This window comes from Rhineura floridana, chromosome 10 (genome assembly GCF_030035675.1).
Source record: "Rhineura floridana isolate rRhiFlo1 chromosome 10, rRhiFlo1.hap2, whole genome shotgun sequence".
NCBI classification, from domain to species: Eukaryota; Metazoa; Chordata; class Lepidosauria; order Squamata; family Rhineuridae; genus Rhineura; species Rhineura floridana.
In genome coordinates this window covers 42,681,700-42,707,764 of record NC_084489.1, presented here as the reverse complement: position 1 = coordinate 42,707,764, position 26,065 = coordinate 42,681,700, and the positions used below count along the sequence as shown (strand labels likewise).

Genomic DNA, 26,065 nt, shown 5'->3' with positions numbered 1-26,065 from the left:
TCAATTTCAGAGGAGGTACTCCAAAGAAGCATACAACAAGGATCGAAAACTGGAAACCAAGGGAGGAGAAATCCAAGCAAATGAACAGAAGCTCAGCAGAAGACCCACCCAGGGCTTTGCTTCAGAACCGGCTGTCTGTGTCAGGACAAGATTCTGCCTCAGAATTGCAAATGATTAATAACAAGGGTCGCCTTTTTAATAAAGTGCAGAATGCAGCCATTCAGGATCTTCCAACCATTCCCTCCTGCTTCCACATTTATGGGTGTATAGAAAGGCTTTTCAGATAGGGTTAAGAAGATCCTGCAATTTAGGCTGCAATCCAATACAAATTTACCTGGGAGTAAGTCCTACTGAACCCAATGGAGCTTACTTTTGAGTAGACTTGTATTGGATTGCAGCCCCACATGTCAGATTAACTACTGGTCCCCTGAAATTGTCAGTTTAGGCTGCAATCCAATACATGTCTACTCAGAAGTAAGCTCCACTGAGTTCAGTGAGATTTACTCCCAGGTAACTGTGTATTGGATTGCAGCCTTAGCCTTTGTTCGGTGCTGCTTCAGCGGCAGCACGGCAGGCCGGGATTCAACAGGTGCAGTTTCATCAACAGTGCGTGCATGTTGAGACACACGTTCTCAGGTTTCAGAGGGGCAGCCGTGTTAGTCTTTTTGCAGCAAAAACAGCAAAGAGTCTTGTGTCACCTCAAAGACGAACACATTTTATTATGGCATCCTCCGCTGAATTTCTGGTTGGTGGTCATTCCCTTTATTTTTTCCAAGTTTTGGAGAGACTTAAGTGAAAGAAAGAAAGAAAGAAAGAAAGAAAGAAAGAAAGAAAGAAAGAAAGAAAACTGTCCCCTTAAATTTCCCCGCTGGTTTCTGACTCTTATGGATCAGTGTACTAGCCCTTTGAGTAGCTTTGGGGTCCGACTGACCTCATAGAACAGAAAGCGTGGGTTGACTGTCAAGCCATGGCGCGGGAGAGGAGAGGAGGGGGAGGAGCACGGTTTGCCGCTCGCCGCTCTGCAGGCGCCCCCCGCCCCCGGAGGCACATTCCCGTCGGAAACAATAGAGCCAGCAGCGCGAGCCGGCGATTCCGACCAAGGCAGAACAAAGAAAGGTCTGCGCGACGGCTCTCCACGCTCCGCCCCCGCCTCCCACCTACACAACACGCGTCTCCCCTCCCTCCTTCTCTTTGTAACCTGCCCCGCAGCATCGCGCGCTGAGATTGACGCCTGGAGGCAGGACGAAGGGGGGGGGGCGAGGCAGGGTGCGGGAAGCCCCGGCGGTACGCTCCAACGCCAAGCGCGCCCTCAGCCGCTTAGGTGCCCACGCACCCGCGCAAGTGGAGCCAAAGCCGCCTCGAATCACAGGCGGCGAGGGGGAGCCCTCCGAGGAGAGAAACAGCCTTTCGACGTTCCTTTGCCTTCTCTTCTTTTTTTGTACTTCTCTGCTGGGAACTGTTGCCTCTCCCCCGTTGCCAAGGAGCGGGCGAGACAAAAGCCCTTTTGTGAGCAGCCGCTGTGCAGCGGCGGCGGCGGCGGCGGCTCTGTGGGCAAGCCGAGTGGGGGGCCGAGGCGGATGGAGAGTCTCGCTGGAAAAGAAGTTCGTCGCTCCTCCTGTCCTCGCCGCGTTGCTCTAGGCTCGGCGGAGGGGTGGCCGCGCTCGCCCTGACATGCGGTGGCGCTGCTGCTGCTGTCGCCGCTTCTCCTGGGCTTCTTACCTGCGCGGCGGTGGCTGTTGTTCCCGCCGCCCGTCGTGCCTCCTTCGTCGTTGGCTTTGTGGGGGTAAAAAAGACCCAGCCGCAGCCGCGAGCCTCTCTGCCGAGAGCCTTGTTGACCCCCGATTGCGGGGAGAAGCGCTGCCTACTTTGCATTATGTGGATTCCACTCTTGGCTTTCCTGACGGTTGGGCTCGTCTCTTTGCAAAAGGGCCAGCGAGGTGCTGGCCCAGTCCTGTGGCTAGTCCGTCTGCTCGCTGCGGTTGTGCCGGGCTTGTGCCAGAGCCGTAAGTTTGGTCTTGGTCTTCCTTGCGGAATAATCACACACACACTTTTCAAGATACACCTGACTCTGGCTGCAATCCTGTCCGCACTTACCTGGGAGTGAGCCCCTTTAGAAACCCAGTGGGGCTTCCTCCTGAGTAAGCATACCTTAGATAGGCTTATGGGAAAGAGAGCCTGCCTACGGAGTTAAGTGGGCTTAATTGCTAGTGAGTGTGGCCAGGATGCAGCCCTAAGTTCCATTTCAGTCGGTAGAATCCGCTTGCAGTCGGGACAAACGAGAAACTATTTTTATATGTAAGTAGAAATTTGAGAAGAGGGGGACCTCGGGAATGACCTTTAGTGCACCTCTTGGGGAGACTCGTTTTGGTTGGTCTTAATACTGGTATTGCTGAACTGTGGATTTTGGAGTTTCTCATGGGGAGAAAAATTGTAAGTAGTGAGGGAGCTAATTCCTAATACATCTTATGACCACTGTTAAGCCATTGTTAATATTAATATTGAGTTAAAATATTCCGCTTGTGGGTCAAATGGCTGCAGCATCTTTCACGCGGAGCTGATTCCACTACCATAGGACCTTAGGAAGCTGGCTTATACTGAATAAGACCTTTAGGCCATCACTGTCAGTATTGTCTAAACTGGCTGGCGGTAGCTGTCCAGGTTTCAGATAGGATTGTTTCCCAGTCTTTTACATGCAAAGCATGTGCTCTACTGCTGAACTATGGCCCTTCCCTTAACTGTATGCAGCTTAATGCTCTCCATGTGTGACTATCCTACTACAGATGCCAATTAGCATGCAAAAACTAAGACAATTGTGTTTTATTGCTAATGTTTGCCCTTGTGGAAGGATCATCATGGCTATTTTGCAACTCATTTTAATTGAGTTGTCCCAGACTGTAATTTTTACATTGGATCCCACCCGTTTCCAATTTAGTCGCTCTCCACCTATGTATATGTAAGCCTCCTAACTGAAGATAATCTTTCACACATCCAATGAAGTAGATTCAAAGTCCATGAAAGCTTATGCCAGGATAAAATGGTTAGTTTTTAAAGTGTCACATTATTCTTTGTTGTTTTAACAGATGCTTGTGACACTGCAGAGAGAATAATTGGGCAAAATGATCAATGCAGACATCTCTTTGCTCTTCTTGTAAGTGTAGCATGCTGAGAAGTAATCTTTCAATGGAAAGTGTACAGCTATTCTCTCACTGGACAGAATGAAGCCTAGCAGAACAGCTGTAAACAGGACAAGCGTGTTAGATTTTTCCATTAGATGTATTTACCCCATTGCTGAGCCAAAATCTCAAAATCAAATGAGTGGGTGTTTCATTGTTTTTTTTCTTCCCCTCCCTGAAAAATAAAATAAAATAATAATAATAAAGGAAGAATCATAATAAAAAGTTGGGTGGAGTTCTGAAGAAACAGTGGTTCCTATTTAAGCTCCAGAGATGGAAAATATATATGTATTGGATCAATTCTTGTTAATAAGAATACACAACCTTCAGATTACACAGCATTTTGTTGCCAGGCAGGACAGAAAAGCAATTTAAATCTCAGTAGTTCACAGACCAGCACTGGTGACACACACACATATTTTAGAACATGTGGCCTAGCTACAGATCAGTTCCTTAAGCACATCTTTAAAAACGATTTCTCTGACCTCCAGCTGACACATAAGCACCAGTAACCCCATGTAAACAGGCTCTTGTAGCTATCAAGACAAGGGCTAGGAAATGGTATAAGTTGTGTTGGGCACCTGCATGACTTAAGTTACATTTGTTAGTAGCTCTGTTTGCCAAGGCCATGATAATCCTAAATTGCTATCTGAGAAGTTGCATATTATGTTTTATATGTCAATATGATGCAATACAGGGTCTCTGGACATAAGGGGACGTATGTTTATAATCTTGGTCAGCTGTGACATTCACTAGGTTGCTTTGGGCAAATCATTGTCTTTCAGACAGATCTGTTTCTTCAGGAGAGAAATGAAAGAACAATTGAAATGCATTCTGTGCATTAGAAACCATGAAGAAATACAGATAACCCAAACACCCAGTCTAGAGATCTCAGATGTCCACACACATCTGGCATATGTATAGGCTTCCCTAATTATGTCAGTGGAGAATCCTGACTTGCGCAAGGAGTGCATGTGTTGATTTCGCAGGGGGATGTTCCTGAAACACAGAAGCTATTGCAAGCGGGGGAGCTCTTGAGTGCATCTGCATTGAATAGTGATCTATTCACGTTGCCTTACAGCTTAGTAAAATGCACCTTAGGTTCTGGTTTGCATGAGTAATCAAAAAGGGTTCAGTTATGTCTGAGTCTCAGATTTAGGAACTAATTTAAGATTCGGTTACTTTTAATTCTTGACCTGTGTAGTCAACTTGGCACCTCCTAAGTCTGGGGTGGGGATGGGGAGAGAGAGAGATTGTTGAGTCAGCTTAAGTTTGTGATAGTATATTGTGTGTAAGAGACCTTAGATGCAAAGACCTTTGTACTAATCAAGGGAATCATCAAATATTTAGGTCCTCTTTAGTACCGTGTTATCTGATCCTACTGACCCTAGAAGCAGGACGCTCCAAACAAGATTAACTTCTGATAGCTGAATGCCCCCTGGCAGGGCACTATTTAACCCCAGTGCTATTTAATATCTATATGAAGCCTTTGGAAGCGCTCATTAGGCATTTTGGGGCAAGGTGCCATCAGTATGATGATGACACTCTGCTCTATTTCTGTGGCGGGATGTAGTGGTGGACTGGCTGAGGGAAAATAAACTGAGCTTGAATCCTGGCAAGACAGAGGTGCTGTGGGTGAGTGTTTCCCGTGTCTGAGAAACTGACCAACTGCATGGCCTGGATGGGGTTGCACTCCGTCTGAAGCAGTAGGTTTGTAGTTTGGGGGTGCTTCTGAATCTAGCTTTGTCACTGGATGCCCAGGTGGCCTCAGCGGCTAGGAGTGCATTTTGTCAGCTTCAGCTGGTGTGACAGTTGTCGTTCCTAGTTTGGGATAGCCTGACAGTCTGCACAGTAGTGCAGACATTGGTAACTTCATGGTTGGATTACTGTAATGCACTAAATGGGACTCCTCTTTTGCTTGCTTCAGAAACTACAGTTAGCAGTTGTGCTGCAGCATTCTAAGTTGGCAGGAGTAGGACCCTGTCAGCATATTACACTCTTTCTCAGGAACCTGTACTGGCTGCCTTACTTGTTAGCAGCTCAAATTCAAATTGTTACTATTAGCATACAAAGCCCTGAACAGCTTGGGACCAGTTTACTTGAATAATTGTCCTATCCTATTTGTGCCTACTTGACCGCTTCTATCTGTGGAATTGGTACTTTTATAAGTGTCATATAAAGTTTGTTCCACGCTTGCAATCCTTTTGTGTTAGTGTGGCAGCATCTACAGTCTGAAACTCCTTGCCCATCCCAGCCCCAGCAGTTGACTGTCAAGCACTGACCCAAGGGCCCCAGTGGCTCAGAAGGGCCCCTCATCAGCCTAACTCAGCTGTGCCTCCTGGTGAGGAGGGCAGTAAGGTGTGGTTGGTTCTGTAGTGGTAGCAGGGGAACAGTGGCTGCATGGGAGGGGCAAGTTGGGAAGGAGAAGGTCTATGACTTAGGTGGATACAATCCTGAAAATAAAACCTGTAGTTTGATCAACTGAATGAGCTATATTTTAAAGTTAAAGAAAGTTTTGTGTTTCAAGAAGACAGGTGGACAGTCAGCCGTCATTTCTCCTCTACTGTGGTATATGTAGCTACACCCTCAGTTCTAGAGATAACTAACCTATATATTGTTCACCAGTATATTGATAATGAAAATACGGTGATGTACTTCTAGAACCTATTTCTTGTTAGCAGTATGCTATCTGATAGTAAGCCATTTATCAGAGAAAATGGACATAGATTGTCCTTAAAGCTTCAGTTGCTATTTCTGCACTCATACATAAACTAACATTGCAGCTTGTTCTTTAACCAAGACCTGGTATCCGTAATGTTCATGAAAAGTTGTGAGAGAAAATAAGCACTATGTATATAATTTCAGCTAATTATTTCAGGGCCTTTTGTCCACTTATTTTAAGTGAAGGCAGAATGTGAGCTTTAATGTGGGATAACAACAGTGAGCACAACATTAAAGCAGTATTCTAAAATTCCAAGTCTCACAGTGTCTTCTGAATGCTGATTTTAAAAAAAGACCAGTTTTACTGCCTAGTGACAAAGGATGTCTTGTTCTGTGACATTAACCAAAGGATAATTGTAGTTTAGCTCAGTCAACTGGAACAAGTACCTGATGCTAGGATGAGAACAGTAAAATTGGACAGTAAAATTGCCAAAACTCACTTCAGTACAATAATTTGGCTTTTTTCTTTTTTAAAAATGAGGAAGTTATCAAATGAAATATTTAATAGCAAACTTAAATATGTAACAGCTGCTTCAATCAGTGAAATGATTCCAGTGACAATTAGAGATGGGAGTTAACATATAACAATAAGCAGACTAAAGTTCAGCAATTAGCTATTTCTGGTACATGACTTAATAATTATCTAATGTTGAACTACGCTGAAAACTGTTTGATAGCCTCCACTATTCTAATCCAAGTAACCTTTTTGGTAGAAAGCCTTTAGAGCAGGGATAGTCAATGTAGTAGCCTCCAGATGTTGGATTATAGCTCTCATCATCCCTGATCATTGGTTATGCTGGCTGGGCTGATGGGAATCTGGAGGGCACCAAGGTGAGGAGGGCTGGTCTCTAGAAGTATGAATTATAATAACTTCCTATGAATTTGAAAGAAAGGGCTGTAGCAGCAATATTTTCATAAGATATAGATGGTTCTATCTGCCTCCATGCAGTAGCGGCCAGTGATGCAGCGTGGGTGGGGCACCATTGCTCTCCCAGCTTCTGAACACAGTGGGTCACTGGCGCTGACCAAGAGGGGTAGGGGGCATGGAGCATGGCAGTAAAGCCAATCTGATGCTCCTATTGCTATGCACCATGCTGCACCGCCTCACTGGCCACTACTACCTCCATGTCCTGGCTACACCTGACATCTTGATTCTAGAGCTGCATGAAACAGGTTGGCCCAGAGAGTACATGCATTCATGTTACCAATGTAGCAATCTCTAGCACTATAATGCTCAGAATTAATACCTTTCCAATAAATCCTGAGCCGTGTTTCTGGCTTTGAGCAGGGGGTTGGTCTTAATGGCATTATAGGCCCCTTCCTACTGTTCTATAAAAAGCAATCTCCTCTTATGACTTGCTGATAAGAATAAGCTTATTTCCCCACCTTATTGATCACCTTTAAACTAAGCCACTGCATGCAGATTGTAAGCAGCCATAGAACAATTGTTCAGATTTGGGGGGAAAGGGAGATTTTGTGAATTTAATTAGGGTCTAACTGAGCCATCAGGAAGCACCCTGCATCTCAGAATGTAGATCATGCTAAAACCCATTTTAATATAATGTAAATATTCCCAGGATTCCATCATGGAATCCCGTTTGTGTCATGATAATGATGTACTGTGGTATGACAGGGTTTTAATGGAAAAGAAGGTGGAACTTATATTGGAATGGTGCACCTCCCATCTTCCTCTTATTATTTGTTTTAAGAATCACTTCCCTTAAAAGATACCAAAATGATTTAACAACAGAAACAATTGAAAACAATTTCAAGTTCAATACAGATACAAACCTTCCAAATGAGGGTAAGTGGAATGGCCCCTTATTTCCCAGCTTTGCCACAGCCAAATCTACCATTTCTGACTTTTTAAGGGTAAACAGCAGTATGGTTCCCCCATCAATCTAATTTTCTTTCTAGTTGCTCTTATGTTTTATAAGTTGTTGTTTTTAACACTTACAAAGTACCTAAAATTTTCTAAGTACTTGCAGTCTCACAAAGTAATAGACACAATACAAAATGAAAAAGGAATGGGGAGGGAAGAGGAAAGCAAGCACTAGAGCAGCTTCTCCTCTGGACAGTGGCTTGTGCCAGGCTCTCTCCCTTTGTCATGGTGTTTTTCCTGGAAGACAGGGGATTCAGGTTCTCCACAGCCCCAGTTAACAATCTAGTTGTTGCATTCTGCACCAGCTGTAGTCTCTGGGTTAAGCCCAAGGGAAGCCCCACATAGTGTACATTGCAGTAGTCCAATCTTGAGGTCACTAGTGCCAGGACCACAGTGGCCAAGGTCCAGGAATAGGATAACCTATTTCACAGATATGAGAACCACTTGTCCACAAAGGCTTATTTTGCCAGCGTGTAAACTGAGTTTGACCCTTGGAAGAAAAGTACTGCAATCTCCACGTGGCCCTAGGTCAGCTGACCAATGACAGAGGCCCAGATATGCCTCCCTTCAGTTTTTCAGCCTTGGGTAAAGTTGATCGAATATCACACTATTGTACTGAATGGGGACTTTTGTGACTGTCGCACAAAGGCAAAAATGTTATTGGAGGTGCATTCTGTGATAAGAAGTCCTAATTTTCTTAGTGATGTTATCTGATTTGAAATGATTTTGCTAAAGAGTTTCCAAAAACAGAATTAAGAATTGCAGTGTTAGGAATGCCTATCCAGGTAGATCCAAACAGTGGAGCAGAATAAAATAATAAGTGTGTGAGTACAGTAAAATATATCAGCACAGACAGCAAACTAACACTAAAATGTATAAGGAGACAAAGGCAAAAAACGTTCTTGCTATCGTTTTGTGCCTTCAAGTCGATTACGACTTATGGCAACCCTGTGAATCAGCAACTTCCAGTAGCGTCTGTTGTGAATCACCCTGTTCAGATTTTGTAAGTTCAGGTCTGTGGCTTCCTTTATGGAATCAATCCATCTCTTGTTTGGTTCCTCGTTTTCTACTCCCTTCTGTTTTTCCCAGCATTATTGTCTTTTCTAGTGAATCATGTCTTCTCATTATGTGTCCAAAGTATGATAACCTCAGTTTCATCATTTTAGCTGCTAGTGAAGGTCCTGGTTTAATTTGTTCTAACACCCAATTATTTGTCTTTTTTGCAGTCCATGTATGCACAAAGCTCTCCTCCTCCACATTTTAAATGAGTTGATTTTCTTTTTTTACTGTCAACTTTTACATTCATACAAAGAGATTGGTAATACCATGGTCTTAATGATCCTGACTTTAGTGTTCAGTGATACATCTTAGCATTTGACGACCTTTTCTAGTTCTCTCACAGCTGCTCTCCCCATTCCTAGCCTTGTTCTGATTTCTTGACTGTTGTCTACATTTTGGTAATGAGTGTGCCAAGGTATTGATAATCCTTGACAAGTTCCATGTCCTCGTTGTCAACTTTAAAGTTACATAAATCTTCTGTTGTTCTTACTTTGTCTTTTTGACATTCAGCTGTAGTCCTGCTTTTGTTCTTTCCTCTAATTTTCATCAACATCCATTAGTGGTTTCTGCTAGTAGTATGGTATTGTATACATATCTTAAATTATTGATATTTCTCCCTCCAATTTTCACACCTCCTTCATCTTGGTCCAATCCCTCTTTCCGTACGATATGTTCTGCGTATAGATTTAACAAGTAGGGTGGTAAAATACACCCCTGTCTCGCACCCTTTCCGATGGGGAACCAATTGGTTTCTCCATATTCTGTCCTTACAGTGGCCTCTTGTCCAGAGTATAGGTTGTGCATCAGGACAATCAGATGCTGTGGCACCCCCATTTCTTTTAAAGCATTCTATAGTTTTTCATGATCTATGCAATCAAAGGCTTTGCTGTAGTCTATAAAGCACAGGGTGATTTTCTTCTGAAATTCCTTGGTCCGTTCCACTATCCAATGTATGTTTGTGATGTGATCTCTGGTGCCTCTTCCCTTTCTAAAACCAGCTTGGATGTCTGGCATTTCTCGCTCCATATACGGTAAGAGCCTTTGTTGTAGAATCTTGAGCATTACTTTACTTGCATGGGATATTAAGGCAATAGTTTGATAATTACTGCATTCCCTGGGATCCCCTTTCTTTGGAATTGGGATGTATATGGAACACTTCCAGTCTGTGGGCCATTGTTTAGTTTTTCGTATTTGTTGACAAATGTTTGTCAAAATTTGGACAGATTCAGTTTCAGAAGCTTGTAGCAACTCTATTCGTATGCCATCTGTTCCTGGTGATTTGTTTCTTCCAAGTATTTTAAGAGCAGCTTCCACATTCTAAAATTTCTGGTTCTTCTTCATACAGTTCCTCCGTGAATGAATCTGTCATCCTGTCATCTCTTTTATAGAGTTCTTCAGTGTATTGCTTCCATCTTTCTTTTATTTCATCTCAGTGAGTCAGTGTGTTCCCCTGTTGATTATTCAACATATCTACTCTTGGTTTAAATTTCCCTTTCATTTCTCTAATCTTTTGGAATAGGGCTCTTGTTCTTCCCTTTTTCTTGTCGTCTTCTATTTCTATACAATAACTATTGTGATAGTTCTCTTTGTCCCTACACACTAGTCGCTGTATTGTTGCATTTAAGCTTCTAACCGTGTTTCTGTTTCCTTTTGCTGCTGATTTCCTTCTCTCTTTAACCATTTGAAGAGTTTCTTCAGTCATCCATTGGGGTCTTTCTCTCTTTTTAACAAGAGGTATTGTCTTTTTGCATTCTTCTCTGATAACGTCTCTGACTTCATTCCATAGTTCTTCTGGTTCTCTGTCAACTAAGTTTAAAGCCTCAAACCTGTTCCTTATTTGATCTTTATATGCTTCTGGGATGTTATTTAAATTGTATTTTGGCATTATGATTGCTTTGTTGGTCTTCTTTAGCTTTACTCTGATTTTCAATATGACCAGTTCATGATCTGTACCGCAGTCTGCTCCTGGTCTTGTTTTCACAGAAAATATGGAGCTCCTCCATCTTCTGCTACCAATTATATAATCAATTTGTTTCCTTTATTGACCATTTGGTGATGTCCATGTGTACAGTTGTGTTTTTGGTTGCTCAAAAATGTGTTTGCAAGAAACAAATTATTGGCTTCACAGAATTCAATAAGTCTTTCTCCTGCTTCATTTCTGTCACCTAAGCCCCATTTCCCCACAATTCCTAGTTTTTCTCTGTTCCCTACTTTTGCACTCCATCCCCCATGATTATCAGCACATCTTGTTTTGGTGTGTGATCAATTTCTTCCTGTACTTCTACATAAAATCTCTCCAATTCCACCTCTTCTGCGTTTGCCGTGGAGCGTAGACTTGGATGATGGTTATGTTAATAGGTTTCCCATCAAATCTCCTTGGTATAACTCGCTCTGACCTTGCGTTAAGCTCTTAATTGTTTTTGCTACATCATTTCTCACTATTAAAGCAACCCCATTTCTTCTTAATTTCTCATTTCCTGCATAAAATATTTTGTAGTTACCTGAATGAAAATGTCTCATTCCTGTCCATTTTAATTCACTCACACCAAGTATTATAATGCTGATATGTTCCATTTCTTGCTTGACAATTTCTGGTTCATGTTTCCCACATTCCATGTTCCTATTGTGTGTGTCGTTCAACTCCAAACTCTCCTTTCACATCTGTGTGCATCAGCTTCTGGGCTTCCTTTTGGCTTTGACCCAGCTGCATAATTAGTCACAGTGCTACTTGTACTTGTCCTTTGTTCTTCCCCAGAAGCTTGTTGAGTGCCTTCTGACCTGGGGGTCTCATCTTCCAGCACTATCTCATGTTGCATTTTGGAGATTCTGTTCATATGGTTTTCGTGGTAAGAGGTATTCAGAGGTGGTTTACCATTGCCTTCCTCTGAGTTTGGATGCATCTTAGTCTGGTGTCTCAGCTTTGACAATTCCTCCTTGGGTGCCCCTTGTAGGAGTCTAGCCTCTTGGTCTAGACTCCTGACAGCATTGCTATCAGCTTCTTCAACACTCTCAAACCCCTTTACCACGTTAAGGTATGCAAAAAACCTAGGCTTACTTATAATAGTAGTGCGCTGTCTTAGATGAATTCAGGCATGCGTCAATTTTAAATTTAGGAAATGAGACAAGCATATTCTACAAGAGGCTCATCTCCCGCAACGCACATACTGATATCACACTACTGAAATGCAGATCTACAGAGATTGAAACAGGCCCCTTCTAACTCTACTATTCTGTTCTATGAACACTGGGAAGGAATCCAAGAGAGAGATGCAGGCCAAGATAACATTACTTCCCTCCTTGTGCTTCAGCTGAACTTTCACAGGTTGATTGCCACAGGGCTATCTTCCACCAGCTGCCATGTGGGAAGGATTCCAGGAGTGGGGTGAGGGAAGCAGGTGAAGGCCGTGCCATGTATCTGCTTCTGCTCCAGCTGGGCTGGTTTTGTTTTATTCGCAAGTGTGTGGTTTTTAATGCATTGATGCATTTTATAAAATGCGGTTGTGATTCACTTTGAGGGCTTCACTTGAATATCAGTCTACTAAACTTGCCAAATTTTAAATGAGATACGGGAAAGCATATGACCACAATTCTGTTCATAAGGTTATAAGAAGTTTCCTTGTTAGGACAGGCTAGTTGGAGAGATTTAATTCTGTTAGATTTCTCTTTGGGAGCTGGATGAAACATACCTTCTGTCTGATAAGTAAATGCAAATACTTAGTCACTAACTTACATCGCTTTCAAAGAGGATTAGAAAACATCAAGGAGGATAGGGCTATCAGTGACTACTAGCTATGACAGCTGTATTTTATCTCCACTGTTGCAGGCAGTGTGTTATTGGAAATCAGAAGTGAGGAGCATGTTATTGCTCTCAGGTTCTCCTTGCGGCCTTCCCATAGGCATCTGGTTGGGCACTGTGAAAACAAGATGGGTGTTTAGCAGGGTTCTTCTTATGTTCTTAAATGTATAGTATAATAATTTACTTTGAGCATCAGGGATTCCAAAGTGGGCTGCTTTGAGCCGTATGGTGATTTTATATACTGCCCCTTTTGCACCAAAGGAGATAATATCCACAAAACTGTAGATACTCTTCACTTTGCTGTGTTATATGGGGAAAATGTACTGTACCAGCTGTTGTTGGACTCCAGCTCCTATCACCCTTGATCATTTGCCATGCTGGTTGGAGATGATGGGAGTTGGAGTTCGGCAGCAGCTGGGGACTCACGGGTTCCTCATTCCTTCATATGCTTCCTAAACCAGGGATGGAGAACCTGTGAAAATGAAATATCTCTGTTTGGTAGTTGGCGTAAATATTCAAATTGGCTCTCAATTTACATGGAAAAGCCATATTTAAGTCATTGTATCTGGTAGAAGATTCCGATACAGTTTAGATATTAACTGTAAGGCAAGCATGCTTTTATCCAGACTATCCAATATTAACCTACCTGTTATTTAAGAGATACTTGGCATTTATACTGATGTTTTACTGAATGTTTTATTAGTGGATTCTTTGGTTTTATTCACAGATTACTTTGTATATTTGGTTCTCCTTTTTTCTCTGTTTAATTATTGTGCTTTACGTAAACCTCTTAGGGGTTTCTTGGCCCCAAAATGTCTGAAAGACAGACCACTGGATTCTCCTGGACTGTACTTATATGTTACACTGAGTTACTGTAAGGGGGGAAAAGTGGTGGTGGTGGGAGAATAACATAATTTTCCACCTTAATCCTGGCAACTGGTTGTATGGGGTGTTGGGAAAATTTGTTGATTGTAGTTTTGTGTGTACATTTTAAAATTTTAAATTAAAAAAGTATGAAAGACCACCTTCTCCTCTACAGACCATCTTGGGTGTTAGGGTCAGCAGAAGGGGCTCTTTTGGTAGTTCCACTACCCTCAGAAGTTCAGTGGAGGTGTCCAGAAGGGGACATGCTCTGTGGTAGCCCCTAAATTGTACAATTCTGTTCCCACAGGGGTGTGTCTGTCATCTTCATTGTATGGAAAATGGACTGCCTTCAAGTCGAAACCCTTTGAATAGGGTTTTCATGGTAAACGATATTCAGAGGTGGTTTTACCATTGCCTTCCTCTGAGGCTGAGAGGCAGTGACTGGCCTAAGATCACCCAGTGAGCTTCATGACTGTGTGGGAATTTGAACCCTCTCCCAGGTCCTAGTGCAACACTGACCTCTTTACCCTGCTTTTTGACACCTGAGAGATATATGTTTAGGAGCCACCCTATTGTTTTGATAAATGTTACATTTTTGCATTGCTGCAACCTGCCCTGGGACCTTATGGTGAAGGGCAGGAAAGAAATATAATAAGTAACAACAACAACAATAAAATAATATATAAATGTTATTAATAAAGAAAATGATGGATCAGATACAGTGAATAAAGGCTTGCAAGTTAACTCCAAAAGTTATTAGCCCGCAAAAATATTTTTGTTAGCCTGCTTTTTATCTATAAGAGTGGTTGGTGGAGGAAGAATGGAGTCTTATGATTAAAGAGCAGGCTAGTTAAAAAAATATTAATAAATAAAAGCGCAAGCCAGAAATGCAGCAGGCTGTTGTACTCCCTGCCTTCTCAGTTAGCCTGTTTGGTTTCTATGTGCCTGTGATGTCCCTGTATATATAATACTGTAAATATGGTAAATGCGGGTTTATTAGAGTAAATGAGGTAAGTGGACTGAGTGAGAGGGAGGAGTACATGGGTTGGAAAGTTGATGAGTGTTGTATGATGATTGGCTGAGCGTTTGAGTGTCTGAAGGTATAAATGAGAGGATGACAGTTGAGAGGGGGTTCTGTTGGCTCGTTCTGTTGGTTCTGTGGGTTGGTTTTAGAGAGGGTTGTAGAGTGGATTGGATTAGGCAGGTAGTGAGGCAGGTTACTGATGACTAAGAAACAAAGAGTAACACATCTTATGAAACCACACGCTTGTTGACTAAACCTTTACGTAATCTTGTTAATCCCTGTGTATATAAATAAATATTTCTTGGTTTACCAAAACGCTGGGCTGTCACAGACCAGAAGGGTGGGCAGGGCATACACCAAGGTTGGGAAACAGTATCAGTGGCGGCAGCAGTGAAGAGATAGTGTAACATCATCAGGTATCCAGAGCAACCCAGGGCTGTAATCTTTATAGGCACAAAGATACAGGGAGGTTGAGGCCTGTAACTGCACCCAGACACAACATAGCAATAAGCCAGGAGGAGACGAAGGCACAGTCTCAAGGCAATATTGTTTACAGGGAGTGTCTGGTGGTGCTGCCTAGCAGGGGGATCTTGAGAGATCTTTTCTAGAGACGGTGAGAGAACCATTAAGAGACCAGGACCTTATGGTGGGACCGTGACAAGGCGGTGACCACAGGAAGGGGCCTGACAGTGCCCAGCACAGAAGTGCAGAATGGACTGGCGGCAGAAGAACATATCACTTTGTCATGCTGTTGCCAGCCCACTGCATTTTGATGCTGAACGCACAGGAGACTCTTTTGCTGCACAGTTAGCACAGAAACATAGCAACCTGCCAAAGGACAGAAGAAGCTCCTCATTGGTCCTCGAGCTATCCACTTGTTTGCCTGGGTGACATTCCTTTTTGTCTATGGTGACCTGGTGAGTGGTTCAAATCAAAATCAAATTTGATTCGATGGTGACCAGGTGAGTGGTTAAAGACAAGGCTGCAGTGAACATAAATTATCTGAAGAGGTTTAACAGTTTTGACATTTTCTTCTCTATATTGACTTTTGTACCTTGAGTACTGAATTCAGACACCATACAGGTGTTGGTAACTGAACTAGCTGATTAACAGGCCACCCTGGCAGATCTTTACCACACTTTTGCAGCAGAATTTTTTCAAGGCCAAGGGAATGGGGTCTGGAGATTTTGTTATACTTGGAGGGGACAGTGCACAGTTACAACAAACCCTCCTCGTTGTTTGTGTTTTAATTGGTAATGCTGGTTTAGTGATATTTCTAGAGACTATCATGTACATTAACTTCATGTTGTATGATAGAATATTAACCTACATCATTATGGCTGTGAAAGCTAATGATGTATATAGAAGGATGCTTCTGTGTGCTTATGTGCATACATAAATGTAAGTAACAATTGGGGTGTTTAACAAATCAAAATGTGGATTTTTTTAAAAAAAACAACAACGCTAGCGTTAATTTATCTAGCTGAAACAAACAAAAATTTAACTTCTACTTCTGAGAAATAATCTTAGTTTGTTTTAGAACCTGAATTAAGCAAATAACAATGAAGTTAATGTTAAATGTTTAAAAAGTAAAACAGCAGCATACAGGTTCAGCTGAAGCTCTTTTAAAGTTTACTTTAGAATAAGCCAACCATATCAGCGCAAAACTACAACCCAATGGCTAGTGATGAGTGAATGTAAAAATGGAAGGATTTGGACACTGTGTTCTTGGCTCCTGTTCCCTACATCCATTTTTGGGTGGTTAGACCCAGGCCTGCCTTAGCTCCAGGCCCAATCTGAAATGGATCCATTTCGGGCCCACAGTGGTTCCTAGAGTAGTTCCTCCCTGCTCCCCTTACTTAAACTTTACGGAGGAGACTGTAAGGAGGACTTTTGGGAACTAGCTTGATAGGGCCTTAGACCCTCACACATGCTTACAAGGATATTCAGAAACACCAGGATAATGTAATCTGGGTAATGTAGTTCTTTCCTGTTACTGTTTGCATATGTCCCCAGCGGTGTCTCTGAGCTTGTGGAGATCTTGCCAGTGACATCTTGGGAATCTTGCTTGCCTTTCCTGCATCTCGGTAAGCCTTTATTTGGCTTGTGTTATGTTTGAAATGAGAAAGTGCCAGTAGTCAAATTAATGTAAGCTTGGTGCCATCCTCCTTCTCCTCTGAGCCCCACAGATTTAGAAATCAAGCATCTGCTTGTCGACGGAACTCTTTATTTATTGAGCATTGGTGACTGATGGGTTTTGAAAGTGCTATCTATTAGTGTTGGGGCAGTATGATGAGGCCTTAAAATGAAATACTTGAGCATTCTGTGGCCACAAACATAATGTTCCAAGTGCATTATGTTTGGTCTTGCCCCAGGAATATTCTCTTTGGTATTCTAAAATGTATTAATTCTTGCAATAACTGGGTCAGTAAGCCTTATTTAAAGTAATGAATACATAATTTGATATACAGTTTGGTATGATATAACAAGCTACACATATGTTTTATTATATATTATGTATGTCAGTATACAGTTATTTTTTTGAGTCAAAATATGGCCTGCCTTCTTTTAAAATACCTTTTTGGCATGTTTCAGTTATTTAACTAAAGCCAGTAAAAGCCTGCCTTTTTATTTTTGGCATTGTAGCAGTTCAGGTTTGTCTGGGTTGTGTTGGTAAAATGCTAAGATAAGTCTGTGTTCCTTTCTAAGCCAACTCATAAAAAATGTCTAGCTTTAATGTAAGGGTTTTTTTAAAAGAAGATGTAACTAATTTAGTAATGCCTTGGTTCTCATTTTTTTTAAAAATAGACTGGCAGCTACATAAGAAATATTTCATGAATGAATACATGTCTGTAAATCTTATTTCTATAAGAAATCATTGGAACAAATTGTGAACCCAACAGATTCTGAACCTTATTTTTAAAGAAATTATACTGTATAAGCCCAACTCATTTCGTTTCTTTTTTTCCTTTTAACATTTATTGATACATAAAGTTTAAAACAAATAGGGTTCCTAACCAGAGTGACTTACTGATCATCCATCTTGGTGTTATCCCGCCCTGCCTCTGCCCATGTTATTGCTGATATTCTTGTGTGTGGTCATTTGCTAGGACCTGGTCTGTTGTTGGGATACTTGAGTTGAGCGAAAGCCTCTGAAGGAAAGCTCAGGCACAGAATTCTGATATTCTTTGTTCTGAGTAGTCTGCATAAGACTTAGTGTTACTGCACATGCAAAGCGGGCCAAAGGCTTTATGGAGGAGAGGCCAGGCTTTGGATGCAGAAGGTAGCTGGTTCAATCCATGATATCTTCAGGTAGGGGTGGAATAGATCCCTTTTCTGAAACCCTGAAGGGCTGCTAAAGGTCATTGTAGACCAGATGTGGGGAACATTTAGACCTTCAATGTCTTTGAACTACAGCTCCTATCATCCCTAGCCGTTGGCCATGCTTGCTGGGACTGATGAGAGTGGTAGTTCAGCAACATCTGGAAGCCCAAAGGTTCCTCATAGCTAGGGTTGCCATATTCCAGTTCCACAAATCCAGGCAGGTTAATTTGCATATTATGTAAAGTATTTGCATATTATGCAAATTATTTGCATACTATTTGCATATTGTGCAAATTATTTGCATATTATTTGCATATTGTGCAAATATTTGCATATTAATACTTGGATTGTCCAGTTGTTTTGTTTTTGGTGCCTAGGAATTACCACCAAAAACTGGGGAAAGATGTGAGAAATCTTTTTTTAAAAAGCAACATTTTTAGCCTTAAATGCCTAGACTATAGTTTCCAACACTATGGAGTATTTATTGATTGATTAAGAGAATTTATATCCTGCCCTTTTGCTGTTAAAAACAGACCTCAGCACAGCTTACAAATATAATAAAAACAATAAAAATACACAATCAATATAAAAAAATAATAAAAACACAAAATAGCAACAAACATAAAGTAAGTCAGGGCAACAGTACGGTTAACCATATACGATATATTTCAAAGATGTAGTGGGTGGAGAAAAACAAGAAGCCAAAATGTTAGGAAAAGGAGTCTTTCACACTACATGCTCAGTTGTAAATACTGTTTCAGCAAGCTTTACAAGTTCCTCCAGTATTCCACTGGTGCAGGCACTCAGACATTCAAAGTATCTGTATGTTTCTTAGGTTTTATAAAAGCAGTTTTGCTTAACTCAAAATTTCTTCTCCCTTTGATCAACCACATCTACACAGGTTCCACCTCCATACTCAAAATGAAACTGGGCCTGGAAGTGTGCAACAACCCCACACATACCTTGCTAATTAGATTACCAATGCCAGGATGTCTGTCTTATTGACTACTCTCCTGCTCCCCCCCCCCCCGGGCATCATGAAAGACCCAGTCCTGGGCTCAGAAAGAAAATAAATATCTGGTCCTCTTCAAAGTATTGATAAGCCTCTTGTTTTAATTGAAATAATAATTATAAATTCTTATTCTTATCACTAATGGGAGTTAATTATCTTGCATATGCTGCTGTTGCTTCTATGGCTGTAATGGAGTGAGGTTAAAGATAAGTGAAATGCAAATAGGAAAAAAACAACACAAAAGGCAGTAACACTTTCCTAAATGTAATACCATACCAACCACAACAAGATTCCTGTGAGTAAGGCAGAAAACTAAGCATCTCACAACCAAAAATATGATAAATGAAGAAATATTTATATAAAAGCATGACTATCAAATATATTTATTATTTACACAAACTGTAAAGATATTTACAGTGCAATCCTAGGTTTATTTATTCAGAAGCAAGTCCCAGCATATTCAGTGGGGCTTACTCAAACAGGGACAGAAATGCAACTTCAAGTGATAAGCAACTTCATTCACACAACCTAAAATTCCGAATCATGCCACTTTACACTGTTTTGCAACTGTTTATACTTGTTTTTATGGTTATTGGATTTTAAATGGCTTTATTTCTTGTTGTGAGCTGCCTTGGTTTCCAACCCTACCTCACAGGGGTGTTGTAAAGACTCCATACACGCACACGCACACACTGCAGATGTATAAATACATACAGCCCATATAATAGTTTATTGTCAAACCAGTTGGTCATGGCAGAAAGATCAGTATTAGTTTTAAAAATATCAGTATTACTTTCCTACAGAATAAAAACTGTAATACCTAAGTAAGCCCTGCCTACTTGCTTTAAAATAGGACTGGAGGGCACAAACACAATTCTTTTTTACATTCACTCCAAAGTCCCATTGATTTTCAGCACATTCATAACCATGTCTGCTCAAAAGTAAGTCCTATTGAATTCAATGGGATTTACTCTGGGCATATGGGATTAGCATTGCTTTTACAAAAAGCAAGCATTGGGAAGGTTTTCAAAACACTGCCCAAGATTTGACTCCTGCACACAAGAGGAAAAAAACCTGAAATGTATATACTTACCCAATTTATGAGATTTTCAGATAAGCAGGGGGTGAAACCACCATTTTGTTTTCTAGACACTGCCTAAGGTCAATGAAACTGAAACACAATCCCTGATTGGCTGCAATCCTGAACGGGCGGGGTTAAAGCTACGAAGTGCTATACAGTACTGTTTAAAGAAAGATTTAACAGTCGGGGGGGCGGCTGATGTTTTTATGTATATCTTGAGAACCGGACCACCTAGAAACTTAATTTTTTTAAAAATTAAAGCTGAGCATCTGGGCCACCTAAAGGGCTAGCCGGGTGCCGGGTGGCATGCATAGAATCCGGGTAAAACCCGGCTAACTGGGCAATATGGCAACCCTACTCATAGCTGTTGTAGGCAATGCTGAGATAGATGGACCAAAGGTAAGATTGTGTATGAGGCAGCTTCCTTATGTTCCTATTCTTGTTTTGTTAATGTATCTCTGGATGCTGCATCAGCAGAAAACATGACTTTTGAAAAGCCACTGTTGTATCTCCATAACTGTTCTCCATGACATACTAGATTTCTATGTGTATGGAGGTGGGTTATTTTGTGTTTTTGGGTTGTGTGTGTTTACATGGTAGAGTATTCAAATGCAAATTCCATTATATTCTCTGAAGTGAAAGTTCATCATGAACTGCACCATGTATGTGACTTTGCTGTTCATACAGTTTAGCTTCCAGTGCATGTTTTTTATCCAACACTGTGCTGTTTCTGTTAGGTAGGTGTTACCAAAACTGTGTTTTGGAAGAATGTTCTTACTCTGGCTTGAAAAAGCAGGGGGTGGCTAGCATCCAAAAGAGAAACCAAAAAAGGGGTCAAAGACCAAGATGCTGGAAAATAGGAATTTTTATTATAGATGTTTTATCTATAATAAAAGTTCCTATTTTCCAGCATCTTGGTCTTTGACCCCTTTTTTGGTTTCTGTTACTCTGGCTTGGCCTGCATATACCCTTCCTAATCAGTTAAATGTATTACAATTGACTGTTTTACTAAAGTGAAAGAGCCTTTGGGCCTACGTTTGCATCTAACATTATCCCACAGTAAAAAAAAAGCACACAGTCCATTTAAAAACAAACCCTGAAAAGTTAAAGCAGTTGTAGTTATTGAGGATCCTATTTTAGTGTAGGATCTGGCATGGCCCTTCATCATTTAGCTTTCAGTTCTCTCTCTGGGTTTATGGTTGTGGAAACAGAAATGCTTCATTTTTGCCATACTGGACATTCTTGAGAACTGACTAAACAATAACATCTTAATTAGGAAAGACTGTGAATGCTCTGGGTTGGTGTCTGAATGCTGTAGTGGCCTAGAAAAGAGCCAATAAACTGTGGTTAAATCCTGGGAAGATGGAGACCCTTTGAGTAGGCGATTCCCATGTCCAGGAGACAGGCAGATTACCTGTTCTGGATGGGGTCAATCTCCCTCTGAAGTAGCAGGTATGTAGCTTAAGGGTACTCCTGGATTCATTTTTGTCAGTAGAACCCCAGTTATCCTCTGTAGCTAGGAGTGCCTTTTACCATCTCTGTCTGGCTATGGCCATTCCTGGACAGGGGTAGCCTGACCACTGTAGTCCATGCATTGGTATCCTCAAGGCTGGATTACTGCAGTGCCCTTGAGCCTGGTTTGGAAGCTTCATCTGATACAAAATGCAGTGACTAGATTGCTGATGGGGGCACATGGCTGACAACATGTGACACCACTCTTAAAACATCTCCACTGGCTGCCCATCTACTACTGAGCTGGTTTCAGGGTCCTTACAAAGCCCTGAACAACTTGGGTCCAGGATTCCTTAGGGATTGCCTGAACCCTTATATCCCAACTCAATCACTGAGATTGTCTGCAGGAGCTGTGTTGGTCATTCCCTGAGTTGGTGGGACACATATAACATCAACACCAAATCGAGCCTTCAGTGTTATCTGCCCAGTTCTCTGGAATTCTCTGCTAACAGAAAAAGAGCAAGCGCCTTCTGGTCCACCAGGCTTATGCAGGCAATTAAGATGTCTATTTGTATGGTTAACCTTTGTTTTTACTGAATTTTAATGGTTTTTATTGTATACTTTTTATTTGCTTTGATGGTTTTTAAAAATGAAATAGCAATATACAAATATTTTAAAGTAGGGCCCCACCCACATGGCAGGTTACGTTCCAGACGCCCGCTGAAAAGCGAAAATCACTGAAAAGTAGAACTCCGTCAATAAAATGGTGCCCGATGCTCAGCTGCTGAGCACGTCATGCCGAAAAACACTGTAAAAGTAGAACAAGCGGCGGATGAGTGGGGCCTTACTCTAATTGAAAACTACCATATTAGTGGAACGCCGAAAAGCGGGGCCCTACTGTATAAATAAATAATAAAACAAGGAGCAACAGATTGCATTTTGAGGGCACCCTTCCAAAGTTCTCTTTCAACAGGTTGGAAATAGTGAATTGCATGCTACCCTTTTAAAAACACAAGTATGCAACAAGTTATCAAGTATATAAAGAATATAGTTATTTGTATAAATGATATTCCATGCTAGCTGGTAGCCAATTACTGCAGGTTGTTAACCTGAGAAAGATTGTTCATATGTCATAGGAAATCCACTTAGGGCAGATGCCACAAATAAAGAATTTAATTTCTGCTCCTGCCATAGACTTGTTGAATTAACTACCTAAAAATAATGAAAGTGAGGTAATTGAATGCTTGGCCGCATGTGCTAGAATTAATAGGAATTACATCAGTAGGTGCAGTAGTCATGGGTAGCCACTAGGACCAGCAACAAGGATTTCTGGGGCTTATACAAAATGTGTATTTCTCTCACACTCCGACTCCCCAGCTTGACAGCCTACTGTGACGTATTAAGAAGAGCAAAATCCTGAGCTCCCAAGGGCTGATGTAGCAACTCTTTTGAATTATCCATAAAGTACCAAAGTCTTGTGTTTCATACTTTGTCATGCATGTTGTGCTCTGCTCCTAGTCCCACACATGTTTGCAAATTGCTGAATGGTTTCATATTTTTACAGCAATCAACAGATGTATCATCTCAAATGCAGCAACATGTACCAACTGTCTTGCTGTGGGCCCAGAATGTGGATGGTGTACTCAAGAGGTAAACTGTTTCTCTGTATTATTCATTCTGGTACTTGTTTATCTGTTTAGCTGCTTCAGTGCAAATGGAGAAAGCCTCCAGCTTCTGTGAACATGAAAGAAATGTTTAGTCAAAGGGAAAATGTAACAATTGTTGGGGAAGTACAGTGACATATAAAAACACATCCTTTCTTTTTCATGAGTAAAGGTAGCCTTGTTGGGGGTGGAGAAAAAAAAAATCTGCTAGTGAATTGTGGCCACTTATCAGATGCAGACATGGATGATTTGACTAACACCCAACAGCCTTTTTTGTCTCAAATCTCCCCTCTCCCCTTTGGGATTTTTAAAAATAATTTACCTATTGGAAGAATTCTGGGGAACTCAAAAACTTTCACACTGTTTTATGATATTTTGGTTGGCCCAATATGAACTTTGTAATTTGTTTTTATATGATTTTGAGACTGTGCTTTACAGATGACAATAATAATCAATGACATTTTTGCTTACATTTATGTTAATGCTGCATGTCACTGTGTGGGTATTTGTTGAATAATTCCAAGCTGTGATGCTGTAACGTTTTCAAATCCCTGGAGTTTGACGCTTATAATACAGCAGGTCATGATGGTAAGAACTGTTAGCTTTTCTGTTTAATGGCCTGCAACAGTTTTCCTCATCCTGGTGTCCTCCAACTCCCATCCAGCATAGCCATTGGTCAGGGATGATGGGAGTTGCGGTTCAAAACATGCGCAGGGCAACAGGTTGGCAAAGTCTAGCCAGAATGTGTTTAGTTTTGTAATGTGCCATACACAGATTGGAGTCTCTAGTATGACAAAATTGTTCTGAAGCCAGTCCAGTTTTAAAAGACGGGGTTACAATGTGGCATTCTGCATTGTTTTCTAGGTCTTCAGCATGTGCTTTGTAAGAGCTCTGGCATTCCTCCTGATAGGGACAGTGTGGATCAGAGTGGCCAATGTGGCCCCTTCCAGACCTTGTGAACTACTACTTCTATCATTCCCCACTATTGGCCAGGTTGGCTGGGACTGGTGGGAGTTGTCATTCATACCATTTGGGGGGCACCACATTGACAGCTTTTGGAGTCGATGGCTATTCAGCAAGTCACCTGATAATTCCTCTTTAAAGCCTACTCAATATTAATTGGAGATTTTCAAATGGTTTAAAGTATAGGTCTTCAACCCATGGGTTATGACCCCAAGGTGGCAATTGCAAGGCAATGCTAGGTGGGTCACACAAAGCCTTACTTTCACCTCCTCTCCAGGGGGAGGAGTTGTCCCATCCACCAAACCATAGGAACTTTGCTTTAAAGAGTGACAACTTGTATCTGAGCAGAAGATATTCTAGAGAGAGACGGCAGGTCTTGGGCATGAGCTTCTTAGGTGTTCATGTATTGGTAGAGAGTGGGCAGCATCAATTTTGTGGTTATAGGGCATCTGCTACTGCTTTTCCCATCCGCATATGGTTGCTTTCCAAGTGATTCGGCCTCCGTACAGGTTCAGTGGATAATGCCTTTGGCTCCATTTCCATTGCAGCTAATTGTTTCAATTTCCAACTTATAATACCTTAACTTTAGAAGCTATTTTTGCAAATTGAAGGTAACTTGTTAAAAAAAAAAAAGCCAATATACTTTACCATCTCAATTTTTACAGTCTGAAAGAAAAATGTAAAGGTAACAAAGGATAGCCAAAGTCAATTTAGTTTTAAAACTTACTATTTCCTATTTCAAACCTTTTTAATTCACTGTTTCATATACACATGGAGATAAAGAACAAAAAATTGCTAATTGCGACTTTTAAATTAGATCTAATCATGCCATATTCTTCACATAATTCCTGATTTGGTTGATGCATAACTGATGTGAGAATTGATGGCGGACTTTGTTTTATTCCAAATACAGAGCACACACTTCATTATTTTAGTAGTGTGGCTCACCACTACATACAGGAAGTAATGTGCCAACTGCATACGTACAGATGTTAAGATCGCAGAAACTTTAGTGAATCACACACACATTCACACATATTTAAGTTCATTCATTGCTTCCTATTTCTAGTGAGACTATAATCTTGAGAGCCACTCCTATGCCTCCTTCTGTGTAGATGCTGTCTGACTATATAGATGTAATTAAGAATTCAAGGAGGGGGAGGATAATCATGTGCATTTTCCCTGCTCCCAGCTTGCATGTGTTCTGTTGAATGTCTCCATAGAGTCTGTATGTGTATGCTTGGATTTGCATGGGATTCCCTCAGTCGCGCAACTTGGAACCCTGCTTTTCTGTGGTTTTCAGTTGTGTAGAAATCTTGTGTACGTGTCTAGGTTCTGTGGAGAAATTCAGCTGAACTCGTGGAGGTCAGGAGTAGAGATAGTTCATGCAATCCCACTCTTTTCCCCACCCCCATTATGTCCATTGCAACATCTGCAAAGGTTTGTGTCTGTTCCTATATATTATAAATATCTACTTTTCTATAAATCTGTCAATCTACATTCCTAAGAAACATGCTGCATATCTATATGTATAAGAAATACAAAGTAATACAACCTTAAATAAGAGAGCAAGGTTAGAGGGTTTGAGGATATCACATTCTGTCATATATTAGCAAAAGGCATATTATTGTTCCTCTTTTTTATATTTACCTAGAAAAAACTTTATTAAATTTTTTAAAAAGGAAAAAAGTTTGTCAGGCGTTCCACATACTAGTATGTTTTGTCAGGACTGTTTGAATATTATTATCATTATTTCAAAACAAGGTAAGCTCTGCTAAGTACTCACAAATATGTCCTTTGTTATGTGCCCTTGACTAAGTTTTAATTTTGGGTTTAACTTTTCTGCCATGGCAATAAATTTTATTTGATTAAACAAACCCTCTTTAGTGACTCAAACAACATGTTTCCAATGTTTAGCAATAACTATTCAGAGCGTTCCTAAGAGAAACCAAACCAGCTCTTTATCTGTTCAATTTTCATGCCATCCCAGTCTTCATTTGGTCTGTGCAGGGTTAACATCAGTGTATTAGAACTGTGCCTTCTGTGGAAC

General features: G+C 41.1%; 1 protein-coding gene across 8 annotated transcripts in view; it reads left to right on the top strand.

Annotated features, from left to right (window-relative positions):
• Window positions 1–945: 945 nt before the first annotated feature.
• The window catches only part of ITGB8 (integrin subunit beta 8), a 68,045-nt gene continuing 42,925 nt past the window's right edge, over window positions 946–26,065 (top strand). For 2 of the 8 annotated variants that reach the window (XR_009758131.1, XM_061586822.1), the window contains exons 1-2: window positions 946–2,003; window positions 22,953–23,038. Coding sequence is in view for 3 of the 8 variants with exons in the window: in XM_061586822.1 (XP_061442806.1) it covers window positions 1,874–2,003; window positions 22,953–23,038 (216 nt within the window). In the remaining 5 variants the exon portion in view is untranslated. Of the gene's footprint in view, window positions 2,004–2,205; window positions 2,296–2,330; window positions 2,431–3,093; window positions 3,149–4,744; window positions 4,809–22,952; window positions 23,039–26,065 lie in introns of those variants that run through there. The other 6 variants (XM_061586820.1, XM_061586825.1, XM_061586826.1 and 3 more) reach the window with 6 other exon arrangements.